This window comes from Mobula hypostoma, chromosome 10 (assembly GCF_963921235.1).
Source record: "Mobula hypostoma chromosome 10, sMobHyp1.1, whole genome shotgun sequence".
Taxonomy (NCBI): Eukaryota; Metazoa; Chordata; class Chondrichthyes; order Myliobatiformes; family Myliobatidae; genus Mobula; species Mobula hypostoma.
The window spans coordinates 116,464,933-116,477,830 of NC_086106.1; the positions used below are offsets into that span (position 1 = coordinate 116,464,933).

At 42.8% G+C, this 12,898-nt stretch overlaps 1 protein-coding gene across 1 annotated transcript in view; it reads right to left on the bottom strand.

Moving 5' to 3' along the window:
- Positions 1 to 3,243: 3,243 nt before the first annotated feature.
- Positions 3,244 to 12,898, bottom strand: part of steep1 (STING1 ER exit protein 1) — a 30,380-nt gene continuing 20,725 nt past the window's right edge. The window contains exons 5-7 of the mRNA XM_063061443.1: positions 8,596 to 8,685; positions 6,162 to 6,254; positions 3,244 to 4,968 (exon numbers count right to left, since the gene is read on the bottom strand). Coding sequence (XP_062917513.1) covers positions 4,906 to 4,968; positions 6,162 to 6,254; positions 8,596 to 8,685 — 246 coding nt within the window. The 3' untranslated portion in view covers positions 3,244 to 4,905. The remainder of the gene's footprint in view (positions 4,969 to 6,161; positions 6,255 to 8,595; positions 8,686 to 12,898) is intronic.

A 12,898-nucleotide genomic window follows, 5' to 3' on the forward strand; every position in this document is an offset into this window, starting at 1 on the left:
GACAGAGGAGCAGAATTAGGCTATTCATCTCATCAAGGCTACTCCACCATTCCATCATGGCTGATTTATTATTCCTTTCAACTCCTGATTTCTCCTTGTAACTTTTTATGTCCTTATTAATTAAGAACCTATCTACTTCCACTTCAAATATACCCAATGACTTGGCCTCCAAAGCTGAATGTGGCAATGTATAAATGTTCCCTATCCCTCCTTTAAACCACCCATCTCCTCTGTTGTCTGTCTCTTAGAAACATAGAAAACCTACAGCACAATACAGGCCCTTCGGCCCACAAAACTGTGCCGAACATGTCCCTCCTTAGAAATCACTTAGGGTTACCTATAGCCCTCTATTTTTCTGAGCTCCATGTACCTATCCAGGAGTCTCTTAAAAGACCCTATCGTATCCACCTCTACCACCGTCGCAGGTAGCCCATTCCACGCACTTACCACTCTCTGCGAAAAAAAATTACCTGACAGCACCTCTGTACCTACTTCCAAGCACCTTAAAACTGTTCTCTCCCGTGCTAGTCATTTCAGCCCTGGGAAAAAGCCTCTGACTATCCACACGATCAATGCCTCTCATCATCTTATATCATGTCACCTCTGATCCTCTGTCGCTCCAAGGAAAAAAGACCGAGTTCACTCAACCTATTCTCATAAGGCATGTCCCCAATCCAGGCAACATCCTTGTAAATCTCCTCTGCACCCTTTCTATGGTTTCCACATCCTTCCTATAGTGAGGTGACCAGAACTGAGCACAGTACTCCAAGTGGGGTCTGACCAGGGTCCTATATAGCTGCAACATTACCTCTTGGCTCCTAAACTCAATCCCATGATTGATGAAGGCCAATGCACCATATACTTTCATAACCACAGAGTCAATCTGCGCAGCAGGTTTGAGTGTCCTATGGACTCGGACCCCAAGATCCCTCTGATCCTCCACACTGCCAAGAGTTTTACCATTAATACTATATTCTGCCATCATATTTGACCTACCAAAATGAACCACCTCAGACTTATCTGGGTTGAACTCCATCTGCCACTTCCCAGCCCGGTTTTGCATCCTATCAATATCCCACTGTAACCTCTGACAGCCCTCCACACTATCCACACCACCTCCAACCTTTGTGTAATCAGCAAATTTACTAACCCATCCCTCCACTTCTTCATCCAGGTCATTTATAAAACTCACAAAGAGTAGGGGGTCCCAGAACAGATCCCTGAGGCACACCACTTTTCACCGGCCTCCATGCAGAATATGACCCAACTACAACCACTCTTTGCCTTCTGTGGGCAAGCCAGTTCTGGATCCACAAAGCAATGTCCCCTTGGATCCCATGTTTCCTTACTTTCTCAATAAGCCTTGCATGGGGTACCTTGTCAAATCCCTTGCTGAAATCCATATACACTACATCTACGGCTCTACCTTCATCAACGTGTTTAGTCACATCCTCAAAAAATTCAGTCAGGCTCATAAGGCACGACTTGCCTTTCACAAAGCCACGCTGACTAGTCCTAATCATATGATGCCTCTCCAAATGTTCATAAATCCTGCCTCTCACAATCTTCTCCATAAACTTACCAACCACTGAAGTAAGACTCACTGGTCTATAATTTCCTGGGCCATCTCTACTCCCTTTCTTGAATAATGGAACAACATCTGCGAGCCTCCAGTCCTCCGGAACCTCTCTCGTCCCCATTGCTGATGCAAAGATCATCACCAGAGGCTCAGCAATCTTCCATTCATGATCTTTTTGTCATCACCAAGAGCCCATTAAGAGATCTGGGACCAAAGCTATTTGAACAGAAACAACAGAGGTCACCATGACTTCAGGGGAGAGAGGAGCAGCCACTGTAAAGGGAACACTCAATTTGTGAGTAAAAGAAAACAAAGGCGAGTCAGTCAGGGTTGAGAACTCCCTTGAGGTGGGTCTGAGTGAAGTCTCTTGTTGAAGCTTTTGTTGTGCTGCAGTTACTGTGATCATCAAAGGAAGGAAATGGGAAAAAATAGTATCTGAACTTACCTTGACACCACAGGAGAACCTTTCGAAAACATTTAATGCTTGTTTGATCCCACTAATACGATCATCGCCCTGAGAACATCAAATAATTAAATTCTGTTTAATGTCCTGTGAAATTTTTACACAAAGGTATAAAACAGGGATTTTAATTGTTATGATGTGTGCTAAAGGTGGTTAATGGTCTAATTTTCAAAATGCAGGACGTCCAGATTTTTAATTTATTTATAAATTGATAGATGTGACTGGAAATTCAGGCTACAGCTAACTCGCTTGCAAGAAATCCTAGGAATATACTTTATACTTGTCGCCAAACAATTGATACTAGAACGTACAATCATCACAGCGATATTTGATTCTGTGCTTCCCACTTCCTGGATTACAAATATTAAATATTAAAAATAGTAAAAGTCAGTAAATATTAAAAATTTAAGTTATAAATCATAAATAGAAAATAGAAAAATGGAAAGTAAGGTAGTGCAAAAAAAAACCGAGAGGCAGGTCCGGATATTTGGAGGGTACGTCCCAGATCCGGGTCAGGATCCATTCAGCAGTCTTATCACAGTTGGAAAGAAGCTGTTCCCAAATCCAGCCGTACAAGTCTTCAAGCTCCTGAGCCTTCTCCCAGAGGGAAGAGGGACAAAAAGTATGTTGGCTGGGTGGGTCGTGTCCTTGATTATCCTTGCAGCACTGCTCCGACAGCGTGCAGTGTAAAGTGAGTCCAAGGATGGAAGATTGGTTTGTGTGATGTGCTGTGTCGTGAACACGATCTTCGGCAGCTTCTTTCGGTCTTGGACAGGACAACTTCCATACCAGGTTGTGATGCACCCTAGAAGAATGCTTTCTACGGGGCATCTATAAAAATTAGTGAGGGTCTTAGGGGACAGGCCAAATTTCTTTAGTTTTCTCAGGAAGTAAAGGCGCTGGTGGGCCTTCTTGGCAGTGAACTCTGCTTGGTTGGACCAAGTCAGGTCACTTGTGATATTGACCCCGAGGAACTTAAAACTTTTGACCTGTTCCACTTGCGCACCACCGATGTAAATTGGGTCCTGCGGTCCACTACTCCTTCTGAAGTCAACAACCAATTCCTTCGAATATTTAGTTTACTCAGGGATTTCAGAGTTAAAATATCTGTACCCAAATCTTTCTCTTTTTTTTGGAATAAATTCAACCTCATCTTAAGAAAATGCTGAAGCCTTTAGAGAACTGAAGAGAGAAAGTAGGGTCAAGGTTCAAACATTCATTTTATTATCAAAGTATGTACGCAGAATACAACTCTGAGATTCGTCTTCTCCAAATAACCATGATAGAGAAAAACCATGAAAGTCCTTGAAATAAAAGATATCAATCTCCCCCCGCATGAAAAAGAAACAAAACTCGCAAACCCCAAACCCCCCCAACCCTCCCTCGCACAAAAAGAGTTTGCACACACGAACATGGCAGTTAAAACCTCAAACCTCTAACTCCTAAGCCCCAGCCACGCAAAAATAAACAGTGACAATAACATCAAACCCCCAGGCTCTGTCACACACAGAAATCTAACAGATCAGGGTGAGTGGGAGAGTAAGTGAGAGTGAATGCTCCCTTAAAGGGAAGAGGTGTGACCTCAGGATCCAATCTAGACTCAGTGGCCATTTTATGGGTTACTTCCTGTACCTAGTGAAGTGGCCATTGAGTGCATGTTCGTGGTTTTCTGCAGCTGGAATGCATCAACTTCAAGGTTCGATGTGTTGTGTGTTTAGAGACTCTTTTCTGCACACCACTGTTGTAACGCATGGTTATTTAAGTTACTGTCGCCTGCCTGTCAGCTTAAACCAGTCTATCCATTCTCCTCGAATCTCCCTCATTAACAAGGCTTTTTCGCCCACAGAACTGCTGCTCACTAGATTTTTTTTTACTTCATGCACCATTCTCTGTAAGCCCTAGCTCATTCAACCTATCTTCATAAGAAAAGCCCTCTAGTCCAGGCAGCACCCAATAACATAGAAATCAGAAACCCCACCCCCGAACCAATTCTCAGCCACGCATTCATCGACCAAACCATGCTATTCTTACCCTCACAGAGATTACTCCTCTTCAACTTCCTACCTAGCTTCCTAAACAAGGTTATATTATAAGTTAGGTTATTTTCTCACTTATTTCTAGAGTTGTTAATGAAAAGCATTAGTTGGTTTTTATTTCACATGGATTTCTCTACAAACATTAATTATGACAACAAAAAATCCAGTTTAGAGTCATAGAGAACTATTTGAGTGACTAACTGTAAAATACCTTTAACATTCTACTTGAGAATAAAATAGTACTTCCTTTAAACACATGAACCAAACACGATCCCATCAGCTTTCAGGTGTGAACTTCATCAAGGCTTGGCAGATTGTTAGGACACAAGAACCACATACAACTCTAGTGATTACATGTGCCCTCTACAGGGTGACATGTAATCACTAGGGTTGTGTGTGATACTTGTGTTCTAATAGTCCCTCCTCCTCCAGCCAGAGATTTAAAGCTCTTCACAAATCTGATTAGGAAGCAGACATAACCACTTCTTTTCATGTCTGGCTGTGTAACTCTCACTCTCAAAACACCTTAACAGCATGTGAGAAAACAGGAAAGTTCTAAAGCGAAGGGATGTGAGAAAACAGTGAAAAAAATGAATAAAAATATCAAATATAAATGTCTTCTTATACAAGTGTATTCCTAAATAATAGACCTTACAGTAGAAATGTACAAGTTTGTGCAACATAATCCCTTTCTCATACACAAACAATCTTTACATTCTCCTCATCTATTTATAGTCTCTATATTTAACGTGGAAGAAAGTACATTTGATGCTGCTCAGTTGTACTCCATGTCTTGTGTCAGGAGGCCACTTTCTTGAATCCACTGTTCACTTGAACTGATTGTCAATCAAGGTTCCTTTCATCTTGGCTTTCTTAGCCTCTAATTCCGCCTGTGAAAAGAAAATAAATTTATTACACAGGAAACCTGAACCTGGCCTACACTGAAAACACCAATAGATTAATTTGGAAGTACCAAGTTCATTTTTAAAAATTCATTAGCTGTACAGATTTACAATGATTTTTTTTTGTTGATTTGTATCAAAGTAACTGTGCATTAACTTCAAGACAACCTACACAAAAACATTGAGCAAGCTCAGGACTGTGGTTTACCCTTTCCCAGTACCAGTCTGATGCAACGTCTCATGTCCAGGGAATGGTGACCGCATCAACCTGGCTGCAAACCTAATCATATTAATTAATTATTTCTGTTGCAAAATGTACAACATTTTACAAAAAACAGAACATGTTTGCACAAACATTTGGGACAGAAGCTGCAAATAAAATATATAAAGAGTTTGGAATTTCTAAAATGCTATTTATTCTGAGTATATGATAGTTCACATTTAAATTAAGTATGAAATTCACTCAACAATATCTTAGTGGCATCCAATTAAAACTCAATTACACCTCATTCTACAAGGCATAATATTTTCAATGGCTTATTAAGTATTATACAGCATTGAAATATTGCATAATACCTCAAATCTCGAAGTTAATTGTATTCTTATTAACACACACTGTGGAGAAGTGTGCTATCAATGAGGGCAGCTGGTTTAGCTGAGTAAAGGTGTTGAACTTGGACAGATTCTTCATTACAACTGCACATTGAAAACTACAGTATTAATTTTTCAGCCATAAAAAAAAACACAAGTTGTAGGGGCTGGCTTAGTTTATTTAATATGCTGAATTTAATTTGTTATTGGGAATGAGAAATTAATAATTTACAATGTTCTTCTGAATGAGATCCAGGAATAAAATCCTATACTGGCGTCTTGTGACCACATTCAACTCCACTCCAAACACCTGAACTTTCTCCATTTCACTCAGGGCTAGAATGAACAAGTTTTTTTTTTAAATGCACTTGCAACCACATCTGAGCCACAAGTCAGATTAAGAAATTAATGTTGCTGGGGCAAAAAACTGCCTGTGCTCTGTCAAATTCCAGCTGGATTATACCTTCCTTTACAAATTAATTCTGTGTTCCATATTATCTGCAAGTTCTAATTGCAGAGACACCATGTCCTGAAATCTGGAGTACAGATCTTTCACACAATGATAATGATTAAAATAATGCTTCACACACCAGCTCCTGCAGTCTCTTCTTGCTCATGCCTTTCCGTTCCAGTTGCTTCTCAATGACTTTGGCATTTTGGGCGTAGGAATCAGCAATCTCCCTCTGTCCAATGCACAAAATACAAACAGGCAAAAATCAGGGATTATCACTCGTCATGTCATTCAAAGTGATGACTCACTGCCAGCTCACTTGCCCAAATCCACAACAAATTTACAATATAAGGAATGAAAGAAAAAAAAATATTTAAAGTTCACCCTGTTACTGGATAAGTTTTATGTTAATGCATTCTCTGGATTATTGGAGGCAAGAACAATTCTCATGCATTGTTCTCATCTCGTGCCTTGCACATTGTAATCACCCTTGACTGGATGCAGTATTGATGAATGGTACAGGGGAACCCAAGGACACAAGTTAAGCAAAATATAGATGTATTCTTGTAAATATGTATACATATTTATCAAGAAACTCTTGGGCAATAAAGACACCCCAAAAGCGGTTAAAAACTGAGTTACCCAACTTCGTAGCTTTGTACACTCATTGGGTGTTTGTTCAACTTAAATGGATTGAGAGTAGTGAAGTAGTGTCACTACTAAGTTTCAAGTAGTGAACTCCAGACTGCTCCTACTCATTAGATGAAGAAAGCTTTTTCCACAAAGCTCCTCTAATCAGTCCAACCATTACCATCATCCGTACCACCTTTTCTGCTACAAAACATCACCCTGTTTCAGGAAGGTTATATTATCACTGGAGGCAGCTCAGAGAAGGTTTGCTAGGATGACAAGTATGGAGGATTATCTCATTTAACGAGGAAAGGTTGATCTTGTTGGAAGTTTGGAAGAATGAGAGACCTGTTTGAAAGAGGTTCTTGACAGGGTGGAGGATATTTCCCCTTGTGAAACAGTCTTACACCAGAAGGCAGAATTTCAGAAGGGGGGTGGGGTGGAGAGAATTGCACCCATTCAAGATAAAGGTGAAAAATAATTTCTCTTAGGGGTAATTAGACTTTGGAATTCCTTGACCCAGAAAGCTGAGGAGACCAATCGTTGCACATATTTAAAGATGAGGTAGATTTTTAAATTAGCAAGCGAGTAGCAGACAGGAAAGAGGAAGAGACAAACACTCACTGGCCACTTTACTAGATGCCTCTTGTCGCTAATAATGTGGCCAATGAGTATGTTTGTGCTCTTTTGCTGCTGTACCCATCCACCTCAAGGCTCGACATGCTGTGCCTTCAGAGATGCACTTCTGCATATGACTATTGTAATGTAGTTATTTGAGTTATTATCAACTTCCTGTCAGCTTGAACTAATCTGGCCATTCTCCTCTGACCTCCCACCAAGCTGCTTGCTGGATCTTTTTTTTTTGTTTTACGCATCATTCTCTGCAAACTCCAGACACCGTTATGAGTGAAAATCCCAGGAGATCATCAGTTTCTGCAATAGTCAAACCACCCCACTTCCTGGCACCAATGATCATTCCACGAGGTCAAAGTCACTTAGATCACATTTCTTCCCCATACTGACGTTTGGTTTGAACAATAACTGGACCTCCTGACCACGTTTGCATGCTTTTATACGTTGAGTTGCAGCCACATGATAGGCTGATTAGATATTTGCATCAACAAGCTGGTGTACCTAAGAGTGACCACTGAGTGTATAGCAGCCAGGACCTTATTGAATTGTGGCATAGACTTGAGAAGATAAATGGCCACATCAGCTCTTTTTTTTGTGAAGGACTTGACCAAACCTCTCATGAATAGACAGATAATGCTCCTGTCATCCTCCACTCTACCAAAGAAACCTCCAGCATAGTCAAATATTTCACATGTTTAAAATTCTCTGCCCTGGCAGTAAATCCTCTGCATCCCCTCGATAATGCCAAGGACAGAAAAGTAAAGGGTCTGCCTCTTGGTAGGAGACTGGAGCAATTTTCAAGGCAACTCTGTTACAAACTTCTCAGGCCAGAGATGTGGCAAGGGTAAACAGAGGAATTTGGGATTCATAATATGATTATGTTACCTAGCCAAAAAATTGTTTATAATTAGTGAAAGCTTTAAGCTTCACAGAATGTTATTCTATTAGACTGAAATGTTTAAGTATTAGGTCTGTAATTTCCTGGGTTATATTTCCATTTTATCAAATCAGAAAGGTCATTTCTGATGTTATTTACAGATGGTGCACAAGGACTCTCTCAATAAAATTGGAAACAAACTGAATGGAGATACTTTAATATGATACAAGTTAACATCATACTTTCATATTGCAATCCAGGAAGCATTTTAATGAACATGTCATTATAGTTTAATATATTTATCCCCTCATGGGATGTGGCTATCACTTACAATGTCAACATTGGCATTCATCCCTAACCACCCTTAGCAACTAAATACTACTTTCATGATGTCCAACTATGCAGTACTAAAATAAACATCCCTAGATCTTACCGCTTCAATCTCCTCCTCCTCCTCATCAATGGTTGAGACAGTGACAGAGCTAAATTTGCCCATATCTTTGGTCCTCTTCGTCATCATCACCTACAGAAGCAAAAACACGTAGATAAGTAGTAAAAGCATATTTCTGCTTGACAATTTGAAGGAAATAAACAAAGGAAAATTCTATTTCATGAAAACATGTTACCATTTTTCAAGTCTATATACTGATCATATTTACCTGAGATTTATTTTCTAACAAAACTATACTTTTTTCTTTCTATACTGTGCAATCTGTCCCAAAGCTAGCATCAAAGCTGTTTTTCCACAAATAATCATCAGTATGCAAGAACAGAACTAAAGCAAGAAGACTGCCCTCAGATTTAAATTTATTTGTGTTCAGAAAATTCCTCAGTCTTCCCCAATGGCAGAATTGTATTCTGTAAGCACAGATCCATGTTCTATCACTCCATCATATTGACAGAGCACAAAAAAAGTGAGTGATTCATTCTGTAACTGAAATATGGTGTCACACATGAAGCAGCAGGGAAACAGGCTATTTAATCCTAGTCTGAGTTGATCAGTGAGCATCCTTCTGTGTTAATCACACCTCCCAGCACTTTGCCAATGCCTTTCTGTGCCTGAACAACTTGAGTATTTATCTACAGTTACTTCCTAAATGATGTCAACAACTCTCCCTGGCAGGACATTCCAGGTACTTACAACTCCCTGGGTGAAGAAGGTCCTCCTCATATCCTATCTGAATCTCTCCCCCCTTTATCCTAAATCTATATCTTCCAACCCTGATATGGAGAAATGTTTCCTGCAGTTGACCCAGCCTATACACCCACCTAACTTTACACACCTTGGCCATAGTCTTAGAACGTTTCAGCAAATAGGCCCTTCACCTATCTAGTCAGTAATGAACTATTAACCTGCACACAGACCACAGCCCTCCATACCCACGCCCCCATTCATGCACCTAATCAAAGTTCTCTTAAATGTTGAAATTGAACCTGCATCCACCACTTCCACTGGCAGCTCAATCCATGGTCTCATCACTTTGAGTGAAGAAATTCCCTCTCATGTTTCCCTTAAACATTAGAACTTTCACCCTTCTCCCACTCCCTTTAATTCTAGTCTCACGCAAACTCAGTGGAAAAAGCGTATCTGCATTTACCCTATTTATACTGTTACGAGAATACACATAAAATTAAGATGTTTGCTGGCCTGGGCTAGCATCGGTGGCATCAGCAGTTGGTCTGCCACCTGCCCTCAGGGGAAGGAGAGATAAGGAACAATGGAGCAGCGTCTGGAGATGTGTAATGAAGGGATGTGGGAGGAAGAGCTGTCTGGAGCGGCTCCCCCCTTTGAACCCTGAACTGTTTGAAGTGATGGACAGGCGATACCCCAGCAGGGGGATAAAAAGGGACAGGTTCGCTAAGACACACACACACGCCACCCGAGGTAACGAGACCCTGGAAGCGGTGCGCTTCTCACGAGTGGGTGAGAAGTCCCAGACAACGACAAGGGTGGAAAGGTACGATCAGCGGGAACCCGGTGTGTGTCCGCCCTTGCCTGGGTGCCGGGTTCACTGCAGAGGATCGACCGCATCTGGAGGAGGGGTCACAGTCGGTGACCTCAGGTGACATCACCAAGGACCTGCCCAAAAGCTGTTTGTGAGCCATCTCGCTGGTCTGTGAGCCATCTTGCTGGTCTGTGAGTGAAGCCGTTCTGAATGATGAGTTGTTCCTATTCTATCTCTCTCTTCCCCCACGTTGTCCACCGCCATGGCAACGATTACTGCGAACTGAACTACTAAACTGGACTGAACTTTGAGTCATTTTGAAATTGGTCATTTACCCCTAGACAACGATAGAGCTTGATTGATGCTGTTATCTTAATTCTGTGCACATGTGTGTTTATCATCACTGAACTGTTGCATTTATTATCCTTTCGATTACTGTGTTGCTTGTTTCTTTAATAAAACTTTCTTAGTTCTAGTACTCCAGACTCCAACTGAGTGATCCATTTCTGCTGGTTTGGCAACCCAGTTACGGGGTACGTAACATAAGTGGGGTTCTCGTCCGCGATTTTGAACGCTAAATTTGGGACGGAGTAAATTGATTGGGTTAAAATTCCCGAAAGAAAGAAAAGACAAACAGCAGAAATGGAGGTTGAGGAATTTATAAAGGCGCCGACCTTGGAGGCATTAGAGGATGCCAGGAAATCGGAATTGATAGCTGTGGCCAAACGGGTGAATCTTGCCAAGGTGAAGTCGACAATGAGGAGAGAGGAGATACACAGAGCTATTGTAGAGCACTATGTATCTAAAGGTGTGTTTCCCCAAGGTGAGCTGGGGGTGGTGTCTATTGAAAAACCTGCTGGAGACGCGGTACAGGTACAGCTTGAAAAACTGAGACTCGAGCACGAGTTCCGGGTACGGCAGTTAGAACACGATGAGAAGCAGTTAGAAAGGCAGGAGAAAGAGAGAGAGTTAGAAAGGCAGGAGAAAGAGAGAGAGAGTTAGAAAGGCGGGAGAGAGAGAAAGAGGTAGAAAGGCAAGAGAGAGAAAGACAGTTGGAGAGAGAAGAGAGAGAGAGGGACAGGCAGTTGGAGAGAGAGGAGAAACAGAGGGAAAGGGAATTTGAGCTGGAGAAGTTAAAGATAAGGGCCGAGCAGGGGCTCGTGCCGAACCAAGGTGGAGGGTTCCGGGCGACCCAGGAGGTTAGGCTGGTTCCCCCATTTGACGATACCGATGTGGATCGGTACTTTCTCCACTTCGAAAAAGTAGCTATAAGTCAGGACTGGCCGAGGGATAAGTGGGTTGTCTTACTTCAGAGTGTACTGAAAGGGAAAGCCCAACAAGCTTACTCCGCTTTATCCGCGGAAGATGCCCAGAAGTATGAGGTGGTGAAGGAGGCCATCCTCAGGATTTATGAGTTGGTCCCGGAGGCATACCGGCAGAGGTTCCGGAATGCGAGGAAGCGGTGGGACCGCACGTATTTGGAGTTTGCTCGCGAGATGCAAACATATTGTGAGCGTTGGTGCGCCTCGAAAGGGGTAGAGGGGGATTATGACAGACTGCTGCAGCTGATTCTGATTGAGCAGTTTAAAGGTTGTGTCCCTGAGGGTATGAGACCCTACCTCGATGAGAAAGAGGCAGCCACGTTAGCCGCAACTGCTAAGTTAGCGGATGAGTATGCGTTGACGCATAAAATGAAGGTTGCCCCGAGTAAAGGCTACCAGAAGGGTAGTCAGGACGGCGGGGAGAGTCCGCCGGAAAAGTCAGAAAGTAAGCCGGGGACTAGTGAAAAGGATAAGGTAGACCGGGAGCAGTCTGGTGGGAAGTCTCCTGGGGTCGTCTGTTATAATTGTGGGAAAGTCGGACACTTTGCGTCCAGGTGCTTTGCCCCAAGGAAGGAGACGGGGAAAGGAAAAGCGGAAATTTTGAATGGCTGTATTGAGCTGTTAAGCGAACCGCTAGGGAAGGACAGGTCTGAAAAAGTCCAGGAAGGGCGCGAGAGGTTTATCTCGGCCGGACTGGTGTCAGTGAAAAAGAGGTTAAAACCAGTTCCAGTGCGGATCTGGAGAGACACGGGAGCGTGTCAGTCACTAATACTGAAGAGTGTATTAGAGTTTAGCTCAGAGACCCAGACTGGGGAGGTAGAGGTCAAAGGTGTTGGGGAAGGGACAGAGTCAGTCCCTTTGCACCAGATACATTTACAGAGCAACCTGGTCTCTGGACTAGTCACGATCGGGGTGAGGTCCGAATTACCGATGAAAGACGTGGAAGTCTTGCTCGGTAATGACATCGCCGGAGAAATCGTGTTCCCAGTCGTGAGATTGACGGGTCAGCCTGCCAGCATGGAGGCCCCGCCCGCGATGGTGAATTTGGCTGAAACATTTCTGCCAACCTTGTATGAGACAGGGTGTAGTGAGATAAGAGGTAGTGAGGGAGCTGGGACGGACGTAGCAGTAGCCAGGAAAGAATTTGTGCAGACGCAGGAGCGAGACGAGGGGCTGATGGTTTTTGCCGAGACCGCTCTCTCTGACACAGCCTTGACAAGCTATTGTGCGGAGGAGGAAGTGCTAAGGAAGAAAGGGAAATCAAGTACAGTACCCGCAGATGAGGAATGGGGGGTGGTGCAAAAGAGTTATGGGGATGAGGTTTTTAACATGGCCCACGAGGTACCCCCCGGTGGACATTTTGCGGTGCTGGAGGAAACAGTTGGTGGAATCATGAAAGAGAGTTACCGGCTGCCCAGGGGGAAAAATGTTATTGATCATGACCGACGCGAACTGAGACGGTCACCGG